This window comes from Muscardinus avellanarius (assembly GCF_963383645.1).
Source record: "Muscardinus avellanarius genome assembly, chromosome: 4".
Lineage (NCBI taxonomy): Eukaryota > Metazoa > Chordata > Mammalia > Rodentia > Gliridae > Muscardinus > Muscardinus avellanarius.
In genome coordinates, this window is record NC_137789.1 from 2,897,018 (window position 1) to 2,911,866 (window position 14,849).

At 57.6% G+C, this 14,849-nt stretch overlaps 1 protein-coding gene across 1 annotated transcript in view; it reads right to left on the reverse strand.

Moving 5' to 3' along the window:
• Positions 1-8,755: 8,755 nt before the first annotated feature.
• DENND3 (DENN domain containing 3) overlaps positions 8,756-14,849 on the reverse strand; it is a gene marked incomplete at both ends in the record, with an annotated part of 58,910 nt that continues 52,816 nt past the window's right edge. The window contains 4 exons of the mRNA XM_080694708.1: positions 8,756-8,956; positions 10,332-10,466; positions 10,525-10,664; positions 14,136-14,269. Of these exons, the coding sequence (XP_080550834.1) occupies positions 8,756-8,956; positions 10,332-10,466; positions 10,525-10,664; positions 14,136-14,269 (610 nt within the window). The remainder of the gene's footprint in view (positions 8,957-10,331; positions 10,467-10,524; positions 10,665-14,135; positions 14,270-14,849) is intronic.

The following is a 14,849-nucleotide window of genomic DNA, read 5'->3' on the forward strand; positions in this document are numbered from 1 at the left end:
CGCTGGGGAGGGCGCTGGCTGTAGCCTGCTGCCAGACTACCTCGAGTGTGTGTGGGCAGCGGCCGGAGCAGGCCCCTCCGCCCCCGGACTCCGCACTGCCCCCGCCGCTCCCCCGCCCCCGCTGATGTGGAAGCCGCGCGGCGCAGGGAGGAGCAAGTGCCCGGCCAGGAGGCCTTGACCCCAGGCCAGCGCGCTATTCCTGGATTCAGCAAATAAGTAAAACTCAGGCTTTGGGGAAGAACAACCGTCAGATGCTGCAGCTGTTTGGAAATGTTTTTCAAACCACAGTCTCTTTGTTAAAAACGAAGCAGTTCCTGCTCTTTTTTGAAACGGTCGGTCTAAGCTCACGTCGTCAGGAGAGCGGGAGGCCCATGTGTTACAGAGATGAAGTCAGACCTGGTAATACTTCTGCCTCAAGTTGTTTTTTTTTTTTTAAATAAAGTACTTTAAAATGCATGAAAATCATGCTGCAATATGATGACTTTAAAGCATATACATACATATATACGTATATATTTCAAGATGAAAATAAGCAGTTTTTAATAAATACTTGAATTTTCTGTGTACTTAAGGAATGCTGTGTTCAGTGTCCTCGGCGGGCCTCTGGCCGGGCCTTGTCTCCTGCTTCTGGTTGCACGTTGGCTTGTATTTTGTCCAGGGAGTAGGCGTGTGCTCAGGAAGGGCAGCAGGGGTGCGTCCAGCCAGCCCGCGTCCTCCCTCAGAAGCCCAGGCTTGTGGAGCTCTGGTTCAGCCCTGTGCCCAGACCACTGGAACTGCCTGCCCATGAGCGCCACCTGCTGGGCACTCTGTTCCAGCTGGGGTCTGGAGGCTCCGACATGGTGGCTTCTCCTCTTCCTTCCTGAGCCGTCTCCCTCAGGTGTCAAGGCCGACCAGAATGTGTGACGTGACTCAGGAGGAGAGGGGCTCGGGATCACGCCCCACGTGAAATGTGCTGTTGACCAGGCCTCGGAGTGATGGCCGGCCGGGGAGCGGCCGCCACGTGTGCCTGGCAGGTGGCCATGCACTACAGTGTCTGGTGAAGCTCCGCACCCTTGATGTGTGCAGCCAGAGTCGGCCTGAGGGCCAGTGGTGGTCAGTTTCTGGGCTGCCCTCCTGGGAGGCAGATGAGGACCCTGGAGCCCCGAGCTCTAGGCTTGGGCACAGAGGACCCAGGAGCCAGCTCCTTCTCGCCCTCCCTGGGGCTGAGGTTATCCCAAGGCAGGCCACCTCCGTCTCCTTACATCTTAGGAGAGGCCAGGAGGCAGGATGTGCATGTTCCAAACTCTGAGCCTCTGTGTGTAGCCACCCTGCATCCTGGGCCGGGAGGTGCTGGGAGTGCAGCAGGGTGTGGGTCCAGGCCCTGGGCAAGGACTCGCCTGGTCCCCTGTGCACATCCCCGTGTCTCCTCCACTCGTCGTGAGCTGCAGGAAGGGCAGGGGCTGCACTGGCTGCCCCAGCCAGCCTCCAATGGCTCCCTGGGCAGAGTCCTCGCACTCTGGCAGCCGGCCTGGCATGCGGGTCTGAGCTGCACGCTCTCCGCTGCGCTGTCTGCTGCCCTCGGACGCCCGACTCAGAGCCCTGCGTCCAGCTGTGCCCTTGGGGAATGCAGGACAGCTGAGCCCCTCCCATGGCCGGTGACCTCCAGCAGTGTTGTAGGTGGTCTGAAAGGCTCTGCAGGGCAGGTGGGTCAGTGACTGCTCAGGAGCTGAGCAGGCCCCCGTGCTGACAGGCAGGGTGGTCAGGCTTGTACTGGGGGCAGCCCTGGGCTCTGGCGTCTCCCCCTGTGGGACCTCCTGTGGTGGTTCCTTCTGCCAGAGCAGCAGCAGGGAGACCCAGCCCGCCTCAGCAAGGCGGCTCCAAAGCGCGCCCCAGCTCTTCCGCCTCTCCCTGACCTGACCGAACCACGCCATCAAGACCACGAGCGTGCAGGTTAAGTTGCCATGGGGCCTGCTCCAACAGATGCTGCCAAAGACACCGCCCTGCCCGCTTCCCGCCACCCAGAGGGGCCTGCGTCCGAGCTCCTGGGGACCGCAGCTGCCTGGGACGTCACCTGGAAGAGTCCAGTCAGTTCCGGGCTGCACGCCCTCCACTCGCAGCGTGGGGAACCCAGCCTCAGTAGCTCAGGGTGCCTCCTGTCAGGAGCCTCCGCCTCAGGCACCCCGCCACCCTTGGGCCTTGGGGGAGCTGAGTGCCTGGGCGTGGACTGAGACCAGCCGTCTCAGGTGTAACCAATGCCAGGGGAACCCCCAGGCCCCTCGGAACCCGACTCTTCAGTGCCACTGTGAACTGGCCACAGGGCAACTCTATCAGCTTACTAAGTTGGAACGCTGGAAATGACAGCTCTTGCTGATTTTGGCAGTGACCTAAGCGTGTGTTGAACACGTGGCGTTCTGTTTTATGAGGAAAGGGAATCGTAAGGGTACTATCGCACATGACTCTTTCTGTCAGATGGCAAAACGCAGCCTCCCATTCGTGTCTCCCCGGAGCCCCAGCTTCTGTTCTCGTACGGGGGCCACGCCGCGCCGTCCATCCTGCTGCCTGCACGCAGTGCCTCTGGCCGTCCCGCAGGAAAGCTGTGCTCAGCCGCCCCTGCGCCCCGCTGCTCTGTGGTTGACTGAATAAACTTCCCCTCCGAGCTGGCCACCTGACCACATGGGTGTCTGTCTCTTTCCCTGCGCCTGGCCTCTGGCCTCCTGGGGCCTGGCAGGGTGGGTGCGTGCAAGGAGAGGCTCACTGTTCCCCGAGGCACCCCTGCTACAAGCCTGGGGCCCCACCCTCCAGTGCTGCCATCCAGCAAGTGAGGGCTCAGCTCTGCCGCAGGGCTGCGGCCTCCAGACCTGTTCTGGTGGGCAGGTGCTGGGGTCTGGGGTCTTCCCTTGCTGACTTCCCCCTAGGGGGACTGCGGTCTGGCAGCCTGGCCGCATGTGCACAGGTGGCCAGGGTGAGCTGGAGACCGTGGGTGGCCCTTAGCGGCCCCTGCAAGGCAGGCTTCTGGGCAGAAAGCATCCTCTGTGGTCTGCGGGAGGGCTGTCACTGCCGCAGCCAGGTGGGATTTGAACCAGGAAAGGGAAGATTTGTTTATAAGTCCCTCTGACCCTGAATGCTAAGGCACAGGTTCGAGGTGGAGCAAGGGGGCGTGGGGGTGGGTGACCACTGCAGCTTGGCCAGGTGGGGTGGGGTCGTCCAGGGCTCTGAGTACTGGCGCCATCCCTGTGACCCGCATGTGAGTCTGGGCAGCTTCCAGGGACCTGCGCGCTGTCCTGGCGAGGGCGCGAGGGGTCCAAGTGGGCGACCTGCGCACATCCCACACGCCCCTCCCCTGCTCACCCAGGCCACGTGCCCGGCATAAGGCGGGCGGGGCCACCGGGAAGGGCTTCCTAGGGCCGCAGGCCGGCCGCCCCAGAGCCTGGGTGGGCCACGTCCCTGCACCATCGAGCAGAAAGTCGGCCCCAACCCCTAGCTGCCCCTCACAGCCTTAGCTCCACGTAGACTGCTTAAAAATGTTTTTCCCCAAAACTGGACCACTCTGTAACATTTTATGATGTACAACTTTTTTCACTTTAGTAAAATATCTTGACCATCTTTCCCCACCAGTGCCTGTGAGGGTTCTGCTGCTGTCCGTGGCTGCCCAATACTCAGCGTTTTTGCTATTTAATTTTTTTTTATTTTATGGTGCTGGGGAGCCTTTTTATTTTTTACTTTGGAACAGGATCTCACTAAGTTGCCCATGCTGGCCACGAAATTGTGATCCACCTACCTCAGCCCTTGAGTCCTGGGATTGCATGCTGTTTCTCTTAATTGAGGTAAGTTTACACTGTTAAATGAACAGGTACTGAGTGTGCAAGCCCGGGACCAGCACCCACTGGTAGAGAACATTTCCTTGGCCCCAGCAGTCTCTCCCTTGACGCTTTGTGGTCCATGCCCACACAGACGGCCAGCTACGGTTTCCAACACTAGAAGTTGGTTCTGTCTGTGCTTAATGCCTTAAGAGTGGAAACGCAGTTTGCAGCTTCTATACTGCTTTTACTCTGAGCACAGTGCTTTTGAGAGCCCTGTCAGTAACTCTATCACTTTTCACTACTGTATACTATTTCCCATGTGAGAATATAGCCAGCGCATCCATTTCCTGGTTGGAAGGTGTCAGGTGCTTCCAGTTTTAGGCTACTACAGAAAACAGATGCTATGAACAGTTTTTGTAAGTCTCTTTGTAGACTGACAAGTGTTTACATTCTCAGCGCAAGTGGAATTGAGGAGCTGTAGGGTAGGTGTGTATCTAAAACCGCCAGGCAGTTCCCCAAGGTCGCTAGGCCACTTCGTCCAGAATGGACGAGAGCGTCACTTGCGTCCTCGGCCGCCTCGGCTGTTCTAAGTGCACCACCGTCAGAGTGGGATCCGTTGTTACATGCGTGTATGTATCTAGCACTTACTGGGAGCCTAATATTCTGGTAAGCATCATTTCAAAATATTTTTATATTTTATTTATTTATATAAACCAAATGTGGTTTAACACGTTTTCCTGAAGATAAATGTTAAATTAAGCATCGTTTCAGACTGTTCAGCCATATAGCTTTATTGGTGAGGTGTCTTTGGCATGTTTTTGTTGTTGGTTTGTTTGGGGCACTGGGGATTGAACCTAGGTGCATTCTACCTCCCAGGTATACCCCGAGTCCCATTTTATTTTTTATTTTGGAACAGTTCTTGCTAAGCTGCGGAAGCTGGCCTCAGACCTGTGATCCTACTGTGTCCACCCCCACCGACCGCCACCGCAGGTAGGCGTGAGCCCCCGGGCCTGGCGTAATTACACATTTTGTTGAAGTCCAATTGATCAGTATTTTTCTTTTGTGTCTGGCATATTTTGTATGTTCTCTTAAAAAAAAATCTTTGCACCAAGGCTGCAGAGACTCTCCTGTGCTTGTTCCTGGCTTTCCAGTAGGGTCAGCAGGCCACCCTCGGCCACTGTGCCCACGCCCTCCTCCTCCTCTTCCTCCTCGTATTATTATGCAGTCGTGGCAGCGCTGTGTGTTCAACAGATTCCCTCCCTTGGAGTCTTGCGTTTCTGCGCAGTCAGCTGACTCTGCAGCCAGACCCTACATTTGTCTTCTGGGCTCCCTGTCTGTACTCGGCCACATCCTACACTGTCTTAATTACTGTAGGTTTTAGTGAAGCTCAAAATCATATAACACAAGTTCTCCTTGACTGTGTCTGTGTGTGTGACACTCGCACACGCGCACACACACACACACACACACACACACACACACAACCAGGGATTAAACCCAAGGGCATCCTACCTCTGAGCTATACCCCCTGCCCTATTTTGTTTTTTTATTTTAAAACAAGTTCTAAGTTGCCGAGAGTCTCAGAGTTGCCAGGGCTGGCTTTGTTGAAGTCCAACGGACCAACTTTTTTGTGTCTAGCGTATTTTGTGTGTTTTCCTGTGCGATCATCCTGTCTCAGCCTCCCTAGTGTGGAATCACAGGAGTGCACCACTGCACCCAGCTCTTACATGCTTCTTGTAGGTGCTTTTTATCTTAGAAAGTTGCCTTTTTTATTTTGCAAGATTTTTCATTATAAATGTTTTCACATGTTACATTGATTGATTTTTCTATGTCAATCTTGTGTTTTCCAATCCCACTTGGTCTTGATACTTTTTTTTTTTAATTTTTGGTGGTACTGGGGTTCCTGGAAGCCCTTCTACCTCCAGGCTACACTCCCAGACCTATTTTATTTTTGGAAACAGGGTCTCTTAAGCCAGCGCGGCTGGCTTCGAACCTGCGCGATCCTCCTGTCTCCGCCAAGCGTGCCCACCACGCCCAGCGGTCTTGACACTTTAAAGTATTGCTGGAGTCAGCTGGGCGTGGTGGGCACGCTTGTCATCCCCGCGCTTGGGAGGCGGAGACAGGAGGATCGCGCAGGTTCGAAGCCAGCCGCGCTGGCTTAAGAGACCCTGTTTCCAAATAAAATATAAAATAGGTCTGGGAGTGTAGCCCAGAGGTAGAAGGGTTTCCAGGAACCCCAGTACCACAAATAAATAAATAAACAAACAAACAAACAAGAACAAACTTTGCATCTACACTCCTGAGGGGAGCATGACTCCGCTCTCCTGTAAGTCTTTCTCGGTTTTACAAGGCTGTGCTGGTGTAAGATGAGCTGCCAAGTATCCTTTCTTGTCTAGTCCTCTAAACGTCCCATGGGATTCTCCTAGTCCATACCTCAGACTGTCAGCATCACTGACGAAGCCTGCGGTGCCCAGCATCCCTCACGGGGAGGTTTGACCTGGCGTGGAGTTCGCTTCTGGACGCGCCTCGGGCTTCCCGGGGCTCCCTGGGTCGCCTCGCGGCGTCGAGCGCGTTCACCGCGCCGGCCGGCCTCACGCCCGGGGAGCTTCGCCGCTTCCTTCTCGGCCCAGCGACGGCGGCTGCGCTCCCGGGCAGCCTGCGGTCCCCTTACGGGACGGCCTCCTGGCTCGTCTCCTCTGTCGTCCCTGGATGTCTTTCTCTGTCTCTATTCTTCGCCTGGGTTAAATATGCTTTCATCTTTTTCTGTGTTCTTATGGAAACTTAGAGACTGATTCTAAATCTTTCTTCTAAGAGACATTTCAAGCTGCAGTTTTCCTTCTAACGCTTCTTTAGCCGCGTCCCACAAATCTGACACATGCGCCCTCAGTCTAAAATATTTTCTGCTGTGTGCAGTGGCGCACGCTTGTCATCCCAGCAATTAGGAGGCTGAGACAGGAGGATCGCAGTTTGAGGACAGCCTCAGCTACTTAGTGAAGCCCTCTGCAACTCAGTGAGGCCCTGTTTCAAAATAAAGAGTAAAAAAAAAAAAGGGGCTGGATATTTTTTAGTCTTTATTTTGAAACAGGGTCTCACTGAGTTGCAGAGGGCTTCACTAAGTAGCTGAGGCTGTCCTCAAACCGCGATCCTCCAGTCTCAGCCTCCCGAATGCTGGGATTACAAGCACGCACCACCACACTAGGCTGTCTGCTTATTTTTGAAACAGGGTCTCACTGAGTTGCAGAGGGCCTCACTAAGTAGCTGAAGCTGTCTGCGAACCGCCATCCTCTGATCTCCGCCTCCCAAATGCTGGGATTAGGAGCGTGCACCACCACGCCCGGCTTTTAGGTGTATTTTTTTTGTTGACTTCTAGTCAGATTTGGACTTACCGTGTTGTCCATGACATGGTCTGGCCTGGCGAGTAGGCCACTGCACTGGGAAAGCGCAGGACCGCGCTGTGGCTGGGCCCGTGCCCCGGCCAGTGGCTGAGGGTGCTGTGAGCCGCTGCCCTCCTGCCACCTGCGTCCTTACCCTATCAGCTACACGAGGATGGTGTTCAAAAGCCTCCAGCTAGCCGGATGTGGCGGCGCACCTTGGTACTTGGGAGGCTGAGGCAGGAGGATCGCAGGTTCTAGGACAGCCTCAGCAACCTAGTGAGACCCTGTTTCAAAGTAAAAATGGCTGGGTGTATCTCTGAGGTAGAATGCCCTTGGGTTTAAAACCCTAATACTGGGTGGGGGAGTGACTTAGAATGAACATGGCCAGAGGAAATTCAAGATGGCCCTGGGGGGCAGTCAAGGCCTCTCCTGCCAGCGGTGGTGCCAAGATGAACTGGATACTCATGTTTATTAAACAGCTCGCTACTCATTAAAAATACCAGGTTACATGTAGATGGACATTAAATAATTTATAAATGTATTCCGACAGGGTTTTGCGGGAGTTTCTGCATCTTTACAAAAGCAAGCTCCAACCTCTGTCCTCGCTGCCGGCGAGGCCGCCTCCTAGAAGCCGGCCACCCTGCAAGCGCGGGTTCTGCGGGCGCTGGGCTCCTCTCCACGCCAGCTCCAGGGCGCCGGAGAAGCTGGTGTCGACACAAGCCGTACTTCAGGGTAACGCGCATCAGTGACGTGGAGTTTCCAAGATCAGAGGTGCCCAGGCCCAAGCCCGCGCAGCCACGGAGCCGCGGAGCGCTGCTGAGGCCGGCCTGGCTCCGCAGGCCGACCACCAGCTGCCCTGTGGTGGGCAGTGTCCGGCACGCAGCCTGCCAAGTCCTGAAAACCTGGGCAGCGGGCCCAGGGGCCCCTGGCTGAGCTCAGGGGAGTCCACGGGGACAGGCCACGTGCCTTTGTGATGTGCCCCCCAGTCCAGCAACAGGCCCAACCCGTGCTCCCTAGGACACTTCAGGGATGAAACTTAGTCACATCATACGAATGTGCAAAGACTTACTTACAGCTTTTTCATTAAATAAAGCACCACGTATGTACACACAGCGCACACCCGAGGCACGGCGTGCCCTGGAGGTAAGACCCCGCGCGCTGTGGGACGGATCTTCCATCTGTGATCTGTGGCTCTAGGTTTATTCATCACGGACACTTCGCGTGAATGAGAAAGAGACGAGACAGCCTGCCCGCTGCCCAGCCCCGGCGGGACCATGTGATGACAGCGCCGCACCTTATGGGGACGGCCTGGGCAGCGCAAACCTGCCCCACCACGGAGCGGTTATCTCCAAGTACCCGCGGCCTCCCTGAAGACCAGGTGGACGGAGGCTCAGCACCGCACCCCACCCTCAGGTCTGCCAAGCACCGGAGAAGCAGCAGAGAAGCTGGGCAGACCCGGGCCACGGCACCTGTGGTCTAGCTGAAGCGCTCGGGACCAACACCGCCCCTGGCCGCAGACGCCGCAACTTCCTAGGCCACGCGTGTGCGCGGCCCTGGGCCTGTCATGGCGGGCCCACGTGGGGATACCTCCACTCCGGCAGCTCACTCGACCTTCCAGATGGCGACCTTGCCCTCCTCCTCACCCGCCCCGCTCAGCACGTATCTGTCCTCGGCGGAGCACAGGGTCCTCACGGTGTCTGCGTGCGCCACCAGCTCCTTCTCCACCGTCCTCCTCTCCACGTCGATCACGTAGATCTTCCCTTTCATCTTCCCCTGCGACAGGCCCCTGCCGCCCACCCAGATCTGCCAGGAGAGACAGGAGAGTGTCAGGCAGCGGGGAGGAGCCTCCAGCCACGCGGCGCTTCACCAGGACCCTGGGCTGACTGTGCACCCCAGAGCCCAGGTCCGTCTGGACAGGGCGTCCGCTGCTGTAGGGCGGTGGGCTGGAGGACGGGCCAGCCACGGAGAGCGGTGAGACCACAGCTCACAACGCTGTCCCGAGATTTGCTAAGGGGTATATCTTGGGCGTTCTCACCACAGAACAAGGACACACACAGATCACTGGGGCGCTAAGCGCTGCAGCCAAGCTACCTGACAATCACAACTGCGAGGAAGAAAGGTTCCTGTGAGTATCAAAGCGCGCCGTTCTGTGTATCAAACAGACACCAACTTTTATTTACCATTGTGCCCCAGTGAGGCGAGGCGGGCGGCCAGGACTGGCCCTGCTGTTTCAGACCTGAATGACACCTGGGCCTCCCTCCTTCCTTGCAATCTCTCCCCTTTGGGATGGGACTGTCCCACCTCTGCTGCCCTGCTTTTGTGTTCTGGGAAGAGAGAACTTGCTCTGGGCTTCCCGGCTGGAAGGTTCTGCCCTGATGGACCACACCCAGAGCCCCCTGCTGCGGTATGGACAAGCATCCCCAAAGGCCACCTGTTGGGGCTTTATCCCCACCGTGTGTGTGTGTGGGGGGGGGTAGGACCTTTGGGAGGCGGGCCATGGGAGGCTCTGGGAGGGCAGGGCCTGCCCAGGGCCACCTGCCCGCGGGGGGCAACCTGCAGGACCACAAGCCCAAGCAGACTCTCCCCCTCCTAAGTCGCCCTCAGGTGCTGCCTCAGCGGGAGCTGAGCAGCGCCCACCCCGAGTCAGCTGGTTCTGCTTGGCTGACAACTTAGACTCAACGTTAATGGTGGGAGAGGGCGGCCTTGGGGATGTTGAGATGGAGTGAATGTATTTTGCACGTGGGACAGGTATGGACGTGGGGGCCGGAGGAAGACTGGCAGTTGAACAGCGTCCTGCAAGTCCTTGTCCTTTCCGGAGGTTCGGGAGGTGAGGAAGCTGTTTGCAAGTGGCCTCTGCAGGTGAACTTAGCTAAAATGTGGCCACACCGGGGAGACGGGCCTCACACAGTGTGCAGGGGGTGCTGCGTGGAGGAGGGGGTGCCGAATGGAGGAGAGGGCTGCACCTGCCAGCCCAGGGCCACCAGCAGCGCCACAGCCACAGGAAGGAACCAGCCCTGCTGACACCCTGCATTCAGGTTGTGGTGGCCACAGGAGCACCCGGGCTCAGCGTGGTGGTCACACTGGGAAACCGAGGCCCCCAGCAACCCAGGGACACAGCCGGCCTCTTGTGCCGTGGCCGCACGGGAGGCGTGTGGGTGAGAGGGGCGGCCCAGCTTACCTGCTGCTTCACCAGGATCATGCAGCTGACCTCGGAGCAGTCCTGCAGACAAATCCTCTGCGGGGCCTGGGCCAGGTCCTTCAGGCTCCAGATGTACACCTCACCGCGCCCCGCGCAGGCCGCCCACAGCTGCTCCTGCTGGGACAGAAAACGCCGTGGGACCCGGACCCAGGCCATGGCTACCCGCACCCACCGGGGCCCGCACCGCGCGTACCTGGGGAAGGAGCTGGAAGCCCAGGATGGTGGTGCGCGCCTCCTCAGGGCTGTCGTCCATCCTCAGCTCCCGGCGCAGGAAGCCGTGTGTCGTGGTGACCGTGATGCTGTTACCTGTGCCTGCACAGGGAGCGCAGGGTGAGGGCAGCCTCGCGGGCCACGCTCTCAGCTTCCTTTGTTGTTGTTTATGGTCGTGGGGCTTGAACCGGGGCTGTTCTACCTCTGAGCTACACTCCCAACCCTGTTTTGTTGTTTTGAAGCAGGGCCTTGCTAAGTTGCTGAGGCTGCCCTGGAACCTACAATCCTCCTCTCCAGTCTCCCAAATCCTGGGATTACAGGTGTGCGCACTCATGCCCGTCCTCAGTCCACTTCTCTAAACCCTTGCCAAATGCCTTTAAGCAAATCAGTTATTTCCGCATCTCTGCAAGCTATAAGCCATCAAAACCATCAGAAGAAAGGATGTAAAACCAGGTTTGCAGGGAGACCAGACATTGTCTCGGTGCTGCTCCCCACCCCAGTGCTAAGGCCAGGGGCACGTGCCTGGTGCTCAGGGTTTTCCAGTACAAAAGCAAGGAGCCCCAGCAACTCCAGTGCTGGCACACAGATGGCCGAACAGGGGCTCTGCCGGAGCTGCAGGGATGGTGGGCGCAGTGCCCAGCGCCACCCAGCCTCACCTGACGGCCCGAGGCTCACCTGGGTGCCTGTCTGCCCTGCCACTCCTCAGCCCGGCTGCAGGCAGCTGCTCCTGATGCCCCGAAAGCTAACAAACAGCCCCCACCTGCCCCAAAACACCTCCCACCCAGATGTGCGAGCCCCACCTACCCAAGAACCCGGCCCTCCCAGGGCTGCTGCTTGTGGGACAGTCTGGCCAGAAAGCCACCGGGGAAGCCTGTACGGAAGGGACCTCTGCCTGCCCAGGGCTCAGGAGGCACCTGCGGGTAAGCACTGGCTCTCAAGCTGCTCTGGGGGCATCACCCACACCTGTCACGGATGTACACCTCTGTGTTGTACATCTGTGCTGAAGGCTTAGTCCTCAGCCCGAGTCACTACTGACAGGAGGTGGGCCTAGAGGAGGAGGTTAGGCCCTGGGGGGGACCATGGCCCCTCCCCTCCCCCATCGCCCGCCCCGTAACCGCCATACATGCTGCCCAGGACGGAGGCCAGAGCCCAAAGCAGCAGGGCCAAGTGCCCTGCACGGGAGCCTCCGAAGCTGTGAGCCAAAATGACCCTTCCCTCCTGCGAGCTGCTGAGCTCCGGTCCTCACACGCGGTGGAAACGGAGCAACACACGGTCTCATCCAAACCACGGAGAGAAAAGACGGTGAAAATCGGAAAGTAGAAACTGGGACCGCGGGGCCAGCGGGCTCACGCTGTACCATGAGGCCCCAAGAGGCACGGAGAAAATGGGACGGGGGGTACTTGAAAAGACGATCGTATAAAACTCCCCGGATCCAGCACAGACACCCACACGGGTAAGCACGGAGGCCCTGCCCAGGAGCCCGATGTGGTGGCGCACACCTGCAATCCCAGGACTTGGAGGCTGAGACAGGAGGACTGCAGGTAGAGGCCAGCCTCAGCAACTTAATGAGACCCTCAGAAGCTTAGCAAGAACCTGTTTCAAAACAAAATATAAGCCGGGCGTGGTGGGCACGCTTGTCATCCCAGCACTCGGAGGCTGAGACCGGAGGATCGTGGTTCGCAGACAGCCTCAGCTACTCAGTGAGGCCCTTTGCAACTCAGTGAGACCCTGTTTCAAAATAAAGAATAAAGAATAGGGCTGGGGGTGTAGCTCGGAGGTCGAATGCCCCTGGGTTCCATCCCCAGACCCGCAAAAAAAGGGGGGGGGTGGAGTTTTAGCTTGAAGGTAGGAAGCACCTGGATTCAATCCCTAGTACCACACACACAAAGTGCACATACCATAGGGTTACAGAAAGTTCTAGAAAAAAACTTAGTGACAGAACTAAGAAGAGTGGTGACCCTTTGTGTGCCGCGTGGCCTGGAGGGCACAGAGGGACTGAGCTGATCCTCAGATGGCTGTGTGGTGTAGACAGTCGGCCTTCCGTATCTGCAGGTTCCATGCCCACGGATTTATCCAGCGGCAGACTGAAGTTATTCCTCAGAATTACATCTGAGCCGGGCACTTGCCTAGAATCCCAGTACTTGAGGACCGCAGGTTCAAGGACAGCCTCGGCAGTTAGCTAGACCCTCAGCAACCTAGCAAGACCCTGCTTCAAAACTAAATATAAAAAGGGACGGAGTGCAGCTCAGAGGTAGAACCCCCTGATTCAATCAGTACCAAAAGTAAAGTTGCACCTGTGTGAACACGCACACGCTCCATGTTATTTTCGCAACAGCGCAGTGTGACAGGATTTCCGTGGCCACTGCATTAGGCCCGGAGTGCTGCAGAGAGGCCCTGGCACTGACGGGAGGACGTGCACGGGTCACACGCAGGTACCAGGCCACTCCACTCTGTCCTGAGCAGCCAAGGCGTCAGACACCCTGCGGTCCTGAGACCAGAGCCCCGCAGACACGGAGAGACGGTTCCTCGTCGCGACAAACCACGCCTCTGGCACGTCGCTACATACAAATGTGCTTCAATTATGAACGCTCAGCTGAGTCCCTCCCGGTAGCCAGCGCCCGGGTAACCTTTGTGCCCTGGGCTAATCCCAAGCAAAGGTAAGCCACACCTCCCATCGCCCCGGCAAAGCGCCTGGAGTCATGTGGGGGTACACAGGGAATAGGCCCTGGAGGCGCACGGGGAACAGGGAGGGCTGGCACAGCCCAGGTGGACAGCAGGCGTCCGTCAGCCCTAAAGGGAGTGGAGGGGCCCTGGGGAGGAGAAGGTGCCGGAGCACCAAGAAAGAGCCAGTTTAAAATAAAAACTGGCAAGTCAGGCGTGGTGGGGCACACTTGTAATCCCAGTACTTGGGAGGCTGAGACAGGAGGATCACAGGTTGACGGCCAGCCTCAGCTACTTAGTGAGGCCCTCCGCAACTTAGTGAGACCCGGTTTCAAAATAAAGAATAAGCTGGGCGTGGTGGTGCACGCTTGTAATCCCAGCATTCGGGAGGCTAAGACTGGAGAATTGCAGTTCACGGACAGTTTCAGCTACTATGTGAGGCCCTCTACAACTCAGTGAGACCTGGTTTCAAAATAAAGAATAAAAAATAGGGCAGGGGGTGTAGCTCAGAGGTCGAATTCCCCTGGGTTCCATCCCCAAACCCGCAAAATAAAAAAATAAAAATAAAGAATAAAAAATAAGGCTGAGGAGCCGGGTGTGGTGGTATATGCTAGTAATCCCAGCATTTAGGAGGCTGAGACTAGAGGATCATGGTTCACAGCCAGCCTCAGCTACTTAGTGAGCCCCTGCACAGCTTAGTGACCCTGTTTCAATATAAGGAATAAAAAAATAGGGCAAAGGGTGTAGGTTGGAGGTCAAATGCCCCTGGGTTCCATCCCCAAACCCAAAAAACGGGGGGGGGGGGGCGCTGAGGGCATAACTTGGAGGTAGAATGCCCCTGGGTTCTATCCCTAGCACCAGAAAAATAAACAAATAAATAAAATAAAAGTTGGCAGGCGGGCGAGGACTTACAGCACCAGAGGAGGCCGCCGTGCAGGCTGATGGATGTGAGGCCGCCGTGCGGCAGCTGGAACCGGCTGGTCACCTGCAGTGTGCCGACGCTCCAGGCCAGGACTGTCCCGTCCAGGCTGCAGGAGTAGACCTCGCTGGAGGGAGGGGAGCACATGCACGGTTAGTTGTGTATCTGGCCCTGGGAGGCACCAGTCGCCATCACAGCTCCCACAGAGGGAAGACGTCCCTGCCCTGCCGGGCCCTTGCAGGAGTGAGCCAAGAGTCAAGGCGGCCGGAGTCTGCAGGAAAAGGCGCTCCCCAGCCGGCCATCCCGGGGAGACCGGGTGGGTGGAGCCCCAGCATGGCCAGCTCAGAGGCACCAGGAGGGTCACACTGCAGCGCCCAGGCTAATAATCTGCAGCTGCAGGGGAGCACTGAGCCGGACCTGTGCCTGGGAGACAGAGGAGAGCTGGAGCTAAGAGTGAGGGGCTGGCGGACGGCCCCTCCCAGCCAGAGGGGCCGGTCCTCCCTGAGCAGAGCAGGCCGCTCTGGGGACATTAGGGGTCGGGTGTGTCCTGAGAAAAGGCACGTGGCCGTCCTAACCCCCAGCACCTGGGAACAGGGCCTGAAGTGAATGCAGGCCTCTGGGCAGGGCGCCATCATAAGATGGAGGGCTGGAGGGAGGGAGGAGCTGGAGGCAGCTGAGCCTTCCCTCCAGGGGACATGGCTCTGCCA